This window comes from Sorex araneus, chromosome 5 (genome assembly GCF_027595985.1).
Source record: "Sorex araneus isolate mSorAra2 chromosome 5, mSorAra2.pri, whole genome shotgun sequence".
Lineage (NCBI taxonomy): Eukaryota > Metazoa > Chordata > Mammalia > Eulipotyphla > Soricidae > Sorex > Sorex araneus.
This window is the reverse complement of record NC_073306.1, coordinates 81622078-81636359: the sequence shown is the minus strand read 5'-3', so window position 1 is coordinate 81636359 and position 14282 is coordinate 81622078. Positions and strand designations below refer to the sequence as shown.

The window sequence follows — 14282 nt, the reverse complement described above, 5'->3', positions numbered from 1 at the left end:
GAGCATCACCTAATTGATTCCCCCTCCAAAAAATTTTAAAAAGTCATGCATTTGGTAGGGTGCTTGCCTTACACCAGATGACCCAGTCTGATCCTTGGCATCTATGTGGTCCCCTCAAGCCCTGCCAGGAATGATCCCTAAATGCAGAGCCAGGAATAAGCCCTGAGAACCGCCAGATGTGGCCCAAGAAGACGAAGAAGAAAAAAGTACACAATTTTAAAAAGCATCATTAAGCTCATAAAAGCATTCTATTTCTAAAGATAATGGCATAAATTTTGTAATGATGCTTAATAAACATTATTGCTAATTATGAAGGTTAATTTTATGTAACTTAGATATGGGCCAACTGTCTCTAAAAAGCATTTAATAGAGGACTGTGGAGAATAGCTCAAAGGGCTAGAGCATGTAGAAACCCTGGCAGTCTACATAACCTCTTTACAAGTGGCCCTTGAGCACCATAGCATGTGCCTCCTTCCCCACCAAAAACAAAAAAATTAACTGAGCTTCCTTGTAACCCTAAAGCCATGTTTCTGAATTACCCAACATAGTGTGCTAAATCACAAAACTAATTTCCATTAATCTACCAGCAATAAATTCATGTTACAAATATATTGCTCCATATTTTGTTAATTCTACTTATGACATCTTCAATTTTAGCAGATACAACTGGTATATAACATGGTTGACAATACATTTGTCTAGAAAGGAAACCAAAATAAATGTCTTCAAGACAGCCCCTTTATAATACAACTTGGAGGGGAGGGGGTTCTGGGGGTTGGAGGGTCACACCCAGCTATGTTCATGGCTTTTTCTGGCCCCATTAAGCACTTTTAAAGCATAAACTTAGTGGTAGCTAGAGCAATAGTATAGCAGGTAGGGCGCTTGCCTTGCATGTGGCCAACCTGGATTTAATCTCTGGCAGCCCATATGGTACCTAAACTCCAACATGAGTGATCCCTGAGCACAGAGCCAGAAATCCTGAGCACAGCTGGGTGTGACCCAAAAAAACATAAATTTAGTTTATAAATATTTCCAGTTTTTTTAATCCAGGAATAACTTTTACAACATAAAGAGTTTGACCCTACTGAGACATTTTAAGCTTACCACATAACTGCATTAGTAACTTACGTAACAAATGTATACATTACCCTGGCAACTAAGATTACAAAACAAACTAAATTAGGCTCATATAAAACATAATAGTTGCTTTACTTGGGTAAAGCAACTTTTTTTTTTTTTAAATTAACCTTCAAGGACTGGATAGACAATACAACAGAAAGAGCATTTGCCATGCATGCAGCCAAGCCTGGCTTGATTTCCAACACCCCATATGATCCCATAAGCCCCTAGGGGATTGATCCCTGAGCACAGTCAGGAGTAAGCCCTGAGCACCACTGGGTGTGGGCCACCACCCCTCCCCCCACAAAGAAAAGAATACTTTCAAGGAAGAAAAGCATGCTTTGAATGTAGGGAGAGGCTCCCCCATCCCACTGCAGCAGCAATACAGATGCAGCTCCTTCTGCACCCCCTCCCCCACTCCCTCATCCCCCATCAAGCAAACCCTTATCTCACAAAAAATTACTTAAATCTTCTAAAGCTTAGTAGTTTAATAGCAACCAATTTCAGTTCTTAAGGTGCTAAAAATTTAAATTTTTATTATATTCATTTAATACAGAGACTAGCAAACTTTTTTGGCCTATTACCCTATCCTCAGACACAAAATTACTTGGCATTTGTCTTGCAATCTACCTTCTTTAGGCGAACAAACAGAAGACACCCCTTCACTGACTCCTTCATTAATCCCAAGTTACTACAGCCTCGTTCCAGTGTGACCACTTCCACCTCCATTACTCACTTTAGGAAATACAACCTATGAAGGCATGGGAATTCATACTGAATGCCAACTCTGGTTGAAATACCATTCTTTATTTCCTTAGATATCAAATGTGTACATGAAATAAAACCATGCCAACATACTATTCTCTAAAATGAAGGCTAGTCTAGGATGACAAACCCCTTATTAAACAACACTTTTCTCTTGAGTCACTGAGAAGCTCAAAGTGAAGCACATGCACATTTGAGGTCTTGAGCTCATTCCCTACATATCATTCCTCATACCACAAGTCCTCTCCCTCCCAGTACCCTTAGGGAGGCTTTTTAATTTTTCTGGCTTTTTGGGGTAACAGCCAGCAGATGTTCAGGGGTTACTCCTGGTTCCTTACTCAAGAATGACTCCTGGTGGTGCTTGGGAGACTCTATGGGATGCCTGCGACTGAACACAGGTTGGCCGAGTATAAGGCAATGCCCTGCCCACTGTACTATCACTCAGGTCTGAATCTTTTTTTAATGTCTCTTTCCCATAATGTCCATTTAATGTCTCTTTCCCATAATGTCCGTTTAATGTCTCTTTCCCGTAATGGGGACTGGAGCGATAGCACAGCGGGTAGGGCATTCGCCTTGCACGCGGTCGACCCAGGTTCGATTCCTCCATCCCTCTCAGAGCACCCGCCCGCACAGCAGAGCCTGGCAAGCTACCATGGCATATTCGATATGCCAAAAAACAGTAACAAGTCTCACAATGGGGATGTTACTGGTGCCCGCTCAAGCAAACAGATGAACAACAGGATGACAGTGCTACAGTGCTTCCCATAATGCACAAGTGGAAATGAGTCAATTTAAACATCTTACTGTAGTTCTTAAATCCTTTACCACCATACTTCTTCCAGGATCCAAGAGCTTATCTAAAACAAGCATGATTTATTTTGTTCAGGGAGGGGATGGAGGAGGGAGCCAGGGACAGGGTCGGTTACTACAGCAAGGGCACTCCGTTTGATATTCAGTCAACAGGCTGGTGGTCCACTGCTATGGTATAAGGATGCCTTGCTGCTTGGGTCCTGCCTTCAGGGCCACAGCAGGCAGTTCTCAAGGACCTCCAGAGCTGTACCTAATAAAAGTGCAGGGGACAGAAAAACCTACCCCCAACCCCCATTTAGTAATTTTGTTCTCTTGTTGCTCCACCCTAATAGAAACATGGCATTGTGTTTCATACTTTTTTTAAAATCATTTTTGGGCCACACCCAGTGATGTAGCATTCAGAAGCTACTCCTGTTAGTGACAGGACTATATGGGGTAGCAGGGACAGAACCAAAGCTGGCTGCATGCAAACACGTGCCTTATTTCTCAGGACCTCTTTGGGGATGGAGGTGGGGAAGGGAGAGACTTATCTTAAGGAAGTTTACTGCTCAATGAGACACAATATTCAGATTACTGATAAAATTACTGATTAGATACACTTTCAGCCCGCTCTAATCTTATATTCCTGATTCACTTTATTTAGCACATCACATTCTAAAAATCTCAACTACCTATGTAAGAAGTACATAAGAAGAAAATTTCTTCTGGGTAATATTTTAAGAAATAACACATTTTTCTAAGGTTTTCTTAAACCTCCACTTGAATCTGAAAAAGTCAGAACTGTGGGCAAAGGTTAAATTTTATTTCAATTTTCTTGGAGGGAGGTGTGCTGTGAGGTGACAATCAAGAAGCTCGGGAGGGCTATTCCAGGTTCTGGGCTCAGGAGTGACCCCTGGCAGTGCTCAGGGAAATATATGCAGTTCTAGCAAGGCAACCAGGGTTAGTAGTATACTACGCAAGAACCTTAGCCACTGTACTATCTCTCCATCAACTCGTAAGGTTGAAATGTGCAAAAATGTAAAATATGGGGCTAGAGCGATAACACAGCGGGTAGGGCATTTGCTTTGCACACAGCCAACCTGGGTTCAATTCCCAGCATCCCACATAGTCCCCTGAGCACCGCCAGGAATTATTTCTGAGTGCAGAGCCAGGAGTTAACCCCTGTGCATTGCCGGGTGTGACCCAAAAAACAAACAAAAAAAAAAACAAAAAACAAAAAAACCCACCAAACTGTAAAACATGTAAGATTCCATAAAGAAGATCAGAAGCCACCCCAAAAGACTGTCCCTCTTGGGGAGCCTGGCAAGCTACCCATGATGTATCTGATATGCCAAAAACAGTAACAGTAACAACAACATGCTCTTTGTGTTCCTGGAGCAAACAGACGCCATTGGGCTCCACTAGCATTCAACGGGGATGAATGAAGACATTACTGGTGCCCGCTCGAGCAAATCGATGAGCAAAGGGATGACAGTGACAGTGAAAGTTCCACAGAATCAGATGATATCAGACTGGAGTAATAGCACAGCAAGTACGGCGTTTGCCTTGCATGCAGCCAACCTGGATTCAATTCCATTCCTCCGTCCCTCCTGGAGAGCCTGGCAAGCTACTGAGAGTATCCTGCCCACACGACAGAGCCTGGCAAGTTCCCCATGGCGTATTCAATATGCCAAATAAAGTAACAAATAACAGGTCTCATTCCCTTGACCCTGAAAAGAGCCTCCAATCATTGGGAAAAATGGATAAGAAGAGGCTGCTAAAATCTCAGGGCTGGGACGAATGTTGACGTTACTGGCGCCTGCTCGAGTAAATCGGTGAACAATGAGATGACAGTGATTCAATGAAGGACAAAATTCCCCTACCACATCTAGATGCCGAAGAAAATAGGTTTTCTGGGTCCCACTCATATATATATGAGAAATGAATGTTCAGTCTCAGTAATTAGGAAAATATTACCATGCTAAAAAGTGTTTTTAGGGGCCGGAGAGATAGTGTAGCAGGTAGGCACTTGACTTGCATGCAGCCAAATTAGATTCGATCTCCGGAATACCATGTGAGCACCCCCAAGAGTGATTCCTGAGTGCAGAGTCAGGAGTTCACCAGGTGTGGGGAACGGTGCTTTTAAACATATGAAGTAATCAATACAGGGAAATTTTCAATACAGTATCAATGTATTGGCACCATTTTCCTCTTAACATAATTGATGAGTTGAATAGCCTTGATAAAAGTAAATAACAAAATAGTTTTAAGTTTCCAAGACCAGGCGGCATACAACAGCACTTAGGTTTAAACAAACATCCCTAAGAAGTCAGTGAAACCAAAGAGCTTAACTCTTTAGCAGTTTCCTAATATACTTCTTGCATGTATCGTAGGTACACGTCAATGCTGCTCTTGCAATACAAAAACCCAAAGAGTAATTATATCCTAAAAATATGTGGTTTTTTTTTGGGGGGAGGGAGGACATAGGGGTGCAGGAAAATTTGAGCTTTGTAACTAAAATACAAATAGTGTATTTTAGTTTCCCATTAACAAAATTTGTTTTTCCCAATGGAAAGCAAAAAATAAACCGAGCTAGCTACCTTTTTTGGGAAAGAAATTCAAGGGACAAAAATTAGACTAATGACTGTACCAGATTACTTTTACACCAAAAAAGTGGCAACCTGGCTCAAATGACAAGGCATCACATTTCTTGAAGATGCTGCAAATTTGGAGTCACTAAGCATTCAATTATCAACCCTAGTTTGGGGGCTGTATCTAGCTATGCTGAAAGATCACTCTTGGCAGGGCTTGACTGACTGCTTCTAGGAAGTCATAAGTGGTGTCAGGCTGAAAATGGATCAGCTATGTGCATAGCAAGTGCCTTACCCTCTGGACTATCTCTACAGCCCTTAATTACATTCTTATCTACAAAAAAGAGAAAACGCAAGAGGACGTAGGAAAGAAGGTTACTGGACAGAAGTGAAGGGAAGGAAGAAAAACACAAGTTAAGCTATAGTCTTATTCTAACTTTAAATATAAAAACGGCATGTTTTTATCTAACTCCAAGATAATCTATAATTATACTAAAGTGTTACAAACATTGTACTTGATCCCATTTACATTTTAGAGAACCAAGCAATTTGCTTTCATAGCTCCTCCCATCTCCAAATGTGCTAAAAAAAAAAAAAAAAGAAACCTGACTTCATTAATTTTCTTTGCTTTGGGGCCACATCAGGCAGGTGATGGGTAGAGGGGTCTACACTCTATGGTGCTGAAGAGGTAGGAGGGTCAGAGATCAAACTCCGGGATCTGCCATGCAAAGCATGCCCTCCACTCATTTTCGTTATCTCCCAGGTCCCAAATCCAGTGTTTAATACTGATTAGAAAACCCATGTTTTACGGTCAAGTTATTTTTCCCTTTTAAAAGGAAAGAACAAAAACTCAGCTACCACAAAAGTAAGCAAAGAAGACTTGTGTATTGAAAGAGGTACAAATATAAAGAGAAAAATTTCCTCACCCTGATAGGGCCATTTTCACTATTTCCAAAGCAGATCTCTTCCTCTGACATCACATGTCATCCAAAAAACTCTAGAACCACATCCTAAAAGTGTGCTATAAAACCCAAGTCAGATACATGTCAAGAAAAGCTTTAGTGGGTAGGGGCCAGAGTGATAGTACAGCTGGTAGGATGTTGCCCTACTGACTATGTTCAATCCTGACACCCCATACGGTACTCCAAGATCTGCCAGGAGTGATCCCTGAACACAGAGGCAGGAGAAAGCCCTGAGCACAGCTGGGTGTGGGTGGGTGTGTGTATGTGTGTGGGGGGGAGGAAGGAGGACGGGGGGGGGGGGGGGGGGAGTTTTAGTGCCTACTGGTAACTCAAACAAGTAGCCTAAAAGCAGAATTAGTTCTACCACCAACAGTACTAGAGAAATCTGATGAATATAAATTAGAAACCAAATACATAGCTGGACATACTTTGTTAGAAAAAGGTAAAATAGAAAAGTATCAGTTCATGTGTCACTAATTCACTTAGTAAGCACTGAGTAACAAAATATACCTAGGAAGATCCAATTTTATCACCCCTCCATTAGGATGAAGAGACTAACTCTGATATCCTAGTTTTATCATCTAATGTACTAAGAATCCATATTTATCATTTAATATCTGAGTTTTGTTTTATAAAATCACTTGTTTGGGCTGGTGCAATAGCACAGAAGGTAGGGTGTTTGCCTTGTGCATGGCTGTCTCAGGTTCAATTCCAGCATCCCATATGGTCCCCTGAGCATTGCTAGGAGTAATTCCTGAGTGCAAAGCCAGGAGTAACCCCGGTGTATTGCCGGGTGTGCCCAAAAAGTAAAGAAAAAAAAAAAAAAGAAAAAAAAAGAAAGAAAAGAAAAATGAATAAAATCACTTGTTTAAGATAAAAACAGAATTAAAATGAGTTAGGTGGGGCTGGAGTGACAGCACAGCGGGTAGGGCATTTGCCTTGCACACGGCTGACCCGGGTTCGATTCCCAGCATCCCATATGGTCCCCCGAGCACCGCCAGGGGTAATTCCTGAGTGCATGAGCCAGGAATGACCCCTGTGCATTGCCGGGTGTGACCCAAAAAGCAAAAAAAAAAAAAAAAAAAAATGAGTTAGGTATATTATTTTAACATCCTTTATTCCTTTATGTAGTAAAGGGCAATGCTTTGTAAGAAAAGAATTATGTGAACCCTGATAGCTTTTATGTAAGGAGATAAACCAGTTGAAAAGACTAATTTGGGAAGAGGACACATACCCAGCAGTGCTACAGAGCTAGCCCTTGTGGTGCTGGAGTGCCATGCAGTGCCAGGAATGGAAACTGGGCCTTTCACGTGCAAAGCACTCTCAGAGGGCGGAGCTCTCATTCTGGCCCTGAGATGTCTTGGTTGGGAACAGGGTGAACAGAGGGAGAGATGTTGTCTTTGAAGGTAAAGTGTACAAGCTTGCTAAATATTCTTTAAGAGAATTATTTAAGATGTATATGTAATAATCATACTATTCGGGGGGAAAGAGAAAAATGAAAGTTTTAAAAAGATTAAAGTAAATGAATTTATAATGAAATTGGAAATTTTTTTTCCTCTTTGGCTAAATAACAGGAGTTATCTACGGCTGTTGTGTGTATTTTCAAGCAAATACAGAAGCAAAACTCATTAGCTCTTTAAAAAATACACACATTTAATGTTGGTCTGTTTTAATTCTAAGAAAAGCAATTCCAAAAATACAAACTGAACATCAGAGCCATGTGAACCACCATGATAAAATAAAACAGACATTCACAATAATTACGTCTAAAGACAGTTCAGCTTAATAAATCATCTTCCAAGTATGCTAACGAAAGAGTTACTAAAAATACTGCTGGTGTTCAGTTAGAATTAAAGGACTTTGGGGAAAATGAAATAGTATGATACAGGTGGAGTGAATAAGGTTACACGGGATTTACATTTTCCATTACCCCTAGATATAAACAAACATTCAAAATCAACACAAACTCTGTGTGTTATTCAAAATATTGCAGCTGCAGGAAAGGCAACTTTAAATTAATAGCTAGGGGAAAATCAAGTTTTGGTGGAGGTAAACAGAAGTGACAGTTTTTAATTTGCACTTTTGTAAAGCTCATTTATACCTGGCTAACCAGGAACCAAATGCAGGACAATGAAGTTCTCTGCTTCTTTTGGCTATAACGTGACAAGAAAAGGTCATCTTTTGAAGATGTTTAAAGAAATAAAACAACTTTCTTTATAAACAGTCAAATAATCAATCAATGGAATAAATAAGCACTAACCCACACTTTTACCACTCCATAATCACTACACTTTATATATTTTTCATTTTGGTGGCAAACTCCCCAATTATTAGGCTGAAATTCATCAATCACTTTTAAGAGTAAAACGAATAGCCACCAAAATAAGAATATGCTTCTGTTTACTCTTTGGCTAAAAAGGAAAACAAACAAAACAAAACAAAAAAACAGAAGACAACTCTAACACTGGTGATAAAAGAAACTGTTTTTCTTTTTTTTCCCAAAAGAAAAAAAACATGTAAAATAAAGTTATCAATTTAAATCTTGGTACATTTTATAAAAACAAGAGGTAATGTTGTAATAAAACAGCAGTAGCCTCCTCAGGCCACGCTGTTTTTAACCCTGTGCAATAAAATACTTTGTTCATACTACACTTATTCAACATGACTAACAGTCACTACAGACATTTCAGGAATCTTCACGGGACTCCTATAAGACTTACTGTTAAAACCTAGAGACATTTACAATCATAATGTGTCATGAAAACTTGAAAATGTTATTTCTAGTAGGAGATAATGTTCATATTACTCAAATGCTTTAGGTACTGAACAGCTGAGTTACAAGGACTGAAAGTGAAAAGCATTCTAAGAGCCCATGAACAACTATTGTTCACACCCTTCTTCAGAACACACTAAACTTGCCTGACACATTTCTCTTCATACATAGCAAGCAACAGCACCCAATAAAAGCCTGAGAAGAAATGCTGCTGTGTAAATACTGCAACTATTCCTGAAAGAGAATTATGGGATATATACTCCAAAGCTGCCCATTCCCATAATTTGTATTGCATAGGTCACATAATCACACACATATATATACACAGTATGTATATATATGCACATGCAAAGAATATATTAAGACGACAATGAAGTCTAGTCACAGAGCAATTTACAGGCTCAATATATTTTTTTACACTTTGTTTGAAAGAAAATTTCAATATTTTACAGTCTCTTCGTAGGCATTATATACACTGCACTTTATGAAATCTAAAAGGTATTGAAATAAATTTCTTCCAACATTTTGGTAACAACAGACAATGTTTCTCCAAATACTTGTGCTATCTACATGATCAGTTTTCTCTGGTAACCACTAATCACAAAAACTGACTCAATGGAATAATTAGAAAAATTATCTAACACCATGCATGGGTTTGAATCATTTTTAATGTTCTATCCTAGAAACATTCTACAAATCTTAAGATTTAAAAAATTAAGTCTCTGTTCTGCTTTTTAAAAGATAGCTTTTTATGACAATATCCATAACATTGACAAGTACATGTTAAGGCTAGTATCATCTCCTTTTGTGAATTTTTTTGACTTTTTTTTTTTTCTTAAGAAAGATAGGAAAAGCCAGACTACTTTAGGGCTTTGAACTTTACCTACAGAAAATGAGAGTGCAGTGAACATAATGTTCAGTCCTACAGTCAGGATGCAGTTGCTCCTTCCCATTCCACAAGATACTGCACCTTTCCATCAAGTGTCACCCGACGAGCCAACACTCGGTATTTTTCACCACATGCTATTCTACCTGCAGCACCAAAATAACTGGTAATTGAGTTTTTTAGATGATTGAGTTGTAATTCCTGATCTGCTAAATTATTCAAAATCTCTGTGTTGAGTTCATCAAATTGGTAATCTTCTTTGCCTTCATCATCTTTTACAATTTCTGAGTTTTGAGTTTGGAGTGCTCTTCTTGGAAGACGACCCCTTCTCCTCCTTAAATGTGGTATTGCAGCAGGCCAAGATCTTCCTGTACGAGTTCTTTTTCTGGAGTCAGATAATCTAGGAAACAAATAAGGCCACAATTATCCATGAAGCTCATAAAGCATCCTTTAACCAAGACATTTCCTGATTTTTTTCCCCCCTATCACTCTACTGTAAATATATACCCATGCTGACATAAAAATCAGCCAAACCAAAACAATGAGTGCTATACAAATGGACTATCACTTGCCTTCATTAGATCCCATCACCTTCTTGGGACAGATCTTAAGGCAAGGCACACATATATTAGAAGCATGAAAAAGTCTAAGAGAAAGAAACATGCTCTATAATCTCAAGTATCCCCCTTCTCCATGCACACAGGCTATGTTCTTAGCAAATTCCTAACAAGTTTAAATTATTTTTTTGGTGGTTGTGCCCTAAGTAAATAAAAAATATTCAGATGAACATTAACAACTCAAGCAGCTTACATATGAATTTCTCCTTAAAAGACATAACTTTACATTCAAATGCTACATATTTAAGCATTACAAGGGAAGAAAGAGTTTAGAGGCAAACTAGTAAAGTACACAAAGGATACAAAGATGTACTCTATGTTTTACAATATAATTACAAGGTGAGAAATGTGTGTACAAAGATAAGATAAGATACCCATAATGCCTGGAAATGCTAGACGAGGTAGTTTCTTTTGCACTGGAAGCACCCGTGAAATCCACATCTGAGGTATTAGATGAATGTGCAGTTCCCTCAGTTCTCCTGAGACAAAAGATTTTAAATGGTATAACAACTATTATTACATTACAATAGAAATACTAATTTTCCCCTAAAATAAAATTCCTAGGAAAGGAAAAACAACTTTTTATTTACCCTATAGAACAAGGTAAATCCAAGGTAGGATTTTCTGAAACTGATTCCTTATCCTGAGGGGGGAGAAAAAAAAAAACTTAAAGCACTGATCTAAATTAAGTTGAAAAAAATGTTAGTTCCTTGGTAATTTCAAGGATCTGACATGCATGTATTAGTATATTCTTTTGCTTACCAAAGGTGGCTCAGCAGTTTTCTGAATCATTTTTCTTGTATATGGGCCAGGTGGGCGACCTACAGATTTTTTCTTTCCTTTTTTTTCTAGGCCATTGCTTACTTCTCTGAAACATAAAACCATTAAGCATTTAATTTTAGCATAAAGAAAACAAGTGAAATGGATGCAATGCAAAATATTGTCACAGCTCTGCCTAATTACTTACATTTTATATGAATAGCAAAATAAAAACAAATATAAGTTAAATCTACAAATGTAACAAAATGTACATACTCCATTAATATTTCATGATTTATTTACTTAGCAGGCTTTAAAAAAAGTTCTCTTAAACAATTCTGAAAAAAAAATCACTTAAAATTTTATAAAACTAAATACTACTACTTTGGATGGAAGGTTTTAAAATCACTAAAAGTTCAATTATTATTTAACTTAGTACCCGAAATGATTAAGAATTTAGTAAATTCTTGAAGCCAGAAGTATTTACTAAAATACTATACATATTGGTATAGAGTATCTTTAAATATATATGAACTTTGGAATGTTGGGGGGGAGAAGCTGTTACCAGTAGCAGAATGCAGAGGAAAAGAAACCTTCATATTGTGCAAACAAAATTATAAGGAACAAAGACATTTTGGGGAGATCAGAGGTACAAGGGTGAAGGGGTCTGCCTTGCATGCAGTTGACAGACTGTTCCCAACACCAAATCATACCCCAAGCACTGCTGAGGGTGACCCTTGAATATTGCTGGTATGGCCCCAAAACCCAATTCCTCCCACAAAAGAAAGAATGTAATTTTGAAACATAAAACTAGTATCAAACAGTAAGAATGGAAATAAAGCAATCATTATAGGTATCTCTTACTAATTAAAGAAAAGGGAAATAGGACAAACTATAAATTTAAAGAATATCTATTTCATTTATTCACAAACACCAAATAAATGGATTAGGTAGTAAGGATACAAAGATGTACTCTATGTTTTACAATATAATTACAAGGTGAGAAATGTGTGTACAAGTAGGCTAATAAAATGGGTACATGGCATAAAAAATTATCTAGAAAATTATCTAAAATCTCATTTGAAAAAACAAAAGAAACACACACACACAAAAAAAACTGAATAGGAATGATGGTGAAAAAACACTAGGAAACCACTAGGCAGAAGGTTTCTAGACACCTAACAGATTGGGTGCAGATATAAAGAAGGAGAAAGCAGAGGAGCTAGAAAAACTAGTGAAAGGACTGCAACAAGTGTCTCAGGAATGAGATGGATGGGCACAATCTTTCATTTTTTGAAAAGATGATCAACATAACATTTATAAAGGAGATCAGAAATAAAGAAAACACTCCCAAATTGAAAGAACCAAATTAATCATACACAGGACCCAGAAGATTCAGAATACCTTAATCGAAAGTCAAACCCTTTACCTGGTAGCAACAAAAGCAACCTGACAGCTACCACAGTTGAAATGTCCTATCAAAACCATGACAAGAACAAGAAAGTTTGTGGAACACCCTTTTTCTAACTTATAACAACATAGGAAAAAGCTAGTAAAGCATTAATGATACTATTTGAAAAAAATTTGAAAAAAAAATATTCATTTTTCCCCAAAAAAGAATTATCTATTCTGAACTCAAATGAATATGAAATTTGATCCAGTATAATTACATTTTCATTCTCTCCAAGATGACTATCAGTACTTTTGGGGTGGGGAAGGAAGATCCTTAAATTTCCCTCCCTACTCAACCCTCCCGATTATCTTTGCCTCAGATTTCACTGAGAAAGATGCTCCCAATAATTAACTTTAGTAATCTTTCAAGTTCAAATAGAACCAGCATCTGTATTCATTTTCTACTTTTTCTAAATAAATGTTAGGACCTCATGTGAAATGCCACATCCGTGGTTAGCTCCCTCTCTTTGAGCTTCTCAAAGATAGAACTTTCAACCCCTCCTCAATATCAATCTCTTTTCTTTTTTTTTGAATGTACACTTTTTTTTTTTGGTTCTTTTTTGGTTGACAATACTATTAAAAACGATTTTGCATGGAATCAGCTCTTATTCTTTTTTTATTTTTTAAAAATTATTGTATTGAGTTACCATGTGGAAAGTTACAAAGTTTTCAGGTTTAAGTCTCAGTTATACAATGCGGGTGTTCGAGCATTGTATAACTGAGAATCTCTTTTCTACTCCACTGTTTCTGTGGGCACAGATAAAAAGGTTCCAATAATCATGCAGTTAGTAAAAACCATCATTTTGAACTCCCCCTACCCACAGTCACTTCCATTTCACTTGACTACTACTCTCACAATTAAAATTCCAAGAATTGACCATCCGTGCCACTTGCTTCCTACTCTTTAAGAATTCTAAGGTTACTTCCTTTACCCTCTCCTTTATAATTATCATCATTATTTTCTATTTACTTATGTACCTTATTTGTAGAAAAAGACCATTTCGAAAAAAGGCCATTTCGGACAAGTAAATTTGCAGTGCTAGATTCAAACACACTTCAGCCCATACCAATCTGTGACTTCTATCTTAAACTCTCCAAAAAATGTTATCAAGGTTAGTGAAAGAATGTTATCTAATAGACTTTTCTTTCATCGTAATCCACCTCAGGGGCCAGAGCGATAGTATAGCATGTAGGCACATGTCTTGTACGTGTCCAACCTGGGTTTTATCCCTAGCATCTCATATGGTCTCCAGAACATCACCCAACGTAATCCTGAGTGCAGAGTCAGGAGTAACCCCTGAGCATCGGTGGGCAATGCCCCCCTGCCCCACAAAAAACACCACCACCAACAACAAAACACCCATAATCCACCTTAGCAGTATTTAATGTTTATACACTTCTCTTTCTTAAAACAGTACCTACTCTTCCTGACTTTCATAACTGGATATTACTGATTTCTATCTCACTAATCTCACTTTTCAGTCTCTTTCATTTTGTTTCTTCTAAATCCGTTTAAATCACACATCAAGGGATTCTCTTGCTCCTCTCAAAAGTGATCCTTAAGTAATT

The 14282-nt window shown here is 37.9% G+C and overlaps 1 protein-coding gene across 3 annotated transcripts in view; it reads right to left on the bottom strand.

Moving 5' to 3' along the window:
- Positions 1-7858: 7858 nt before the first annotated feature.
- MTF2 (metal response element binding transcription factor 2) overlaps positions 7859-14282 on the bottom strand; it is a 49507-nt gene continuing 43083 nt past the window's right edge. For all 3 annotated transcript variants that reach the window (XM_055139637.1, XM_055139639.1, XM_055139638.1), the window contains 4 exons: positions 11265-11370; positions 11093-11145; positions 10877-10981; positions 7859-10285 (listed from right to left, as the gene is read on the bottom strand). In XM_055139637.1, the coding sequence (XP_054995612.1) occupies positions 9928-10285; positions 10877-10981; positions 11093-11145; positions 11265-11370 (622 nt within the window). In that variant the 3' untranslated portion in view covers positions 7859-9927. The remainder of the gene's footprint in view (positions 10286-10876; positions 10982-11092; positions 11146-11264; positions 11371-14282) is intronic.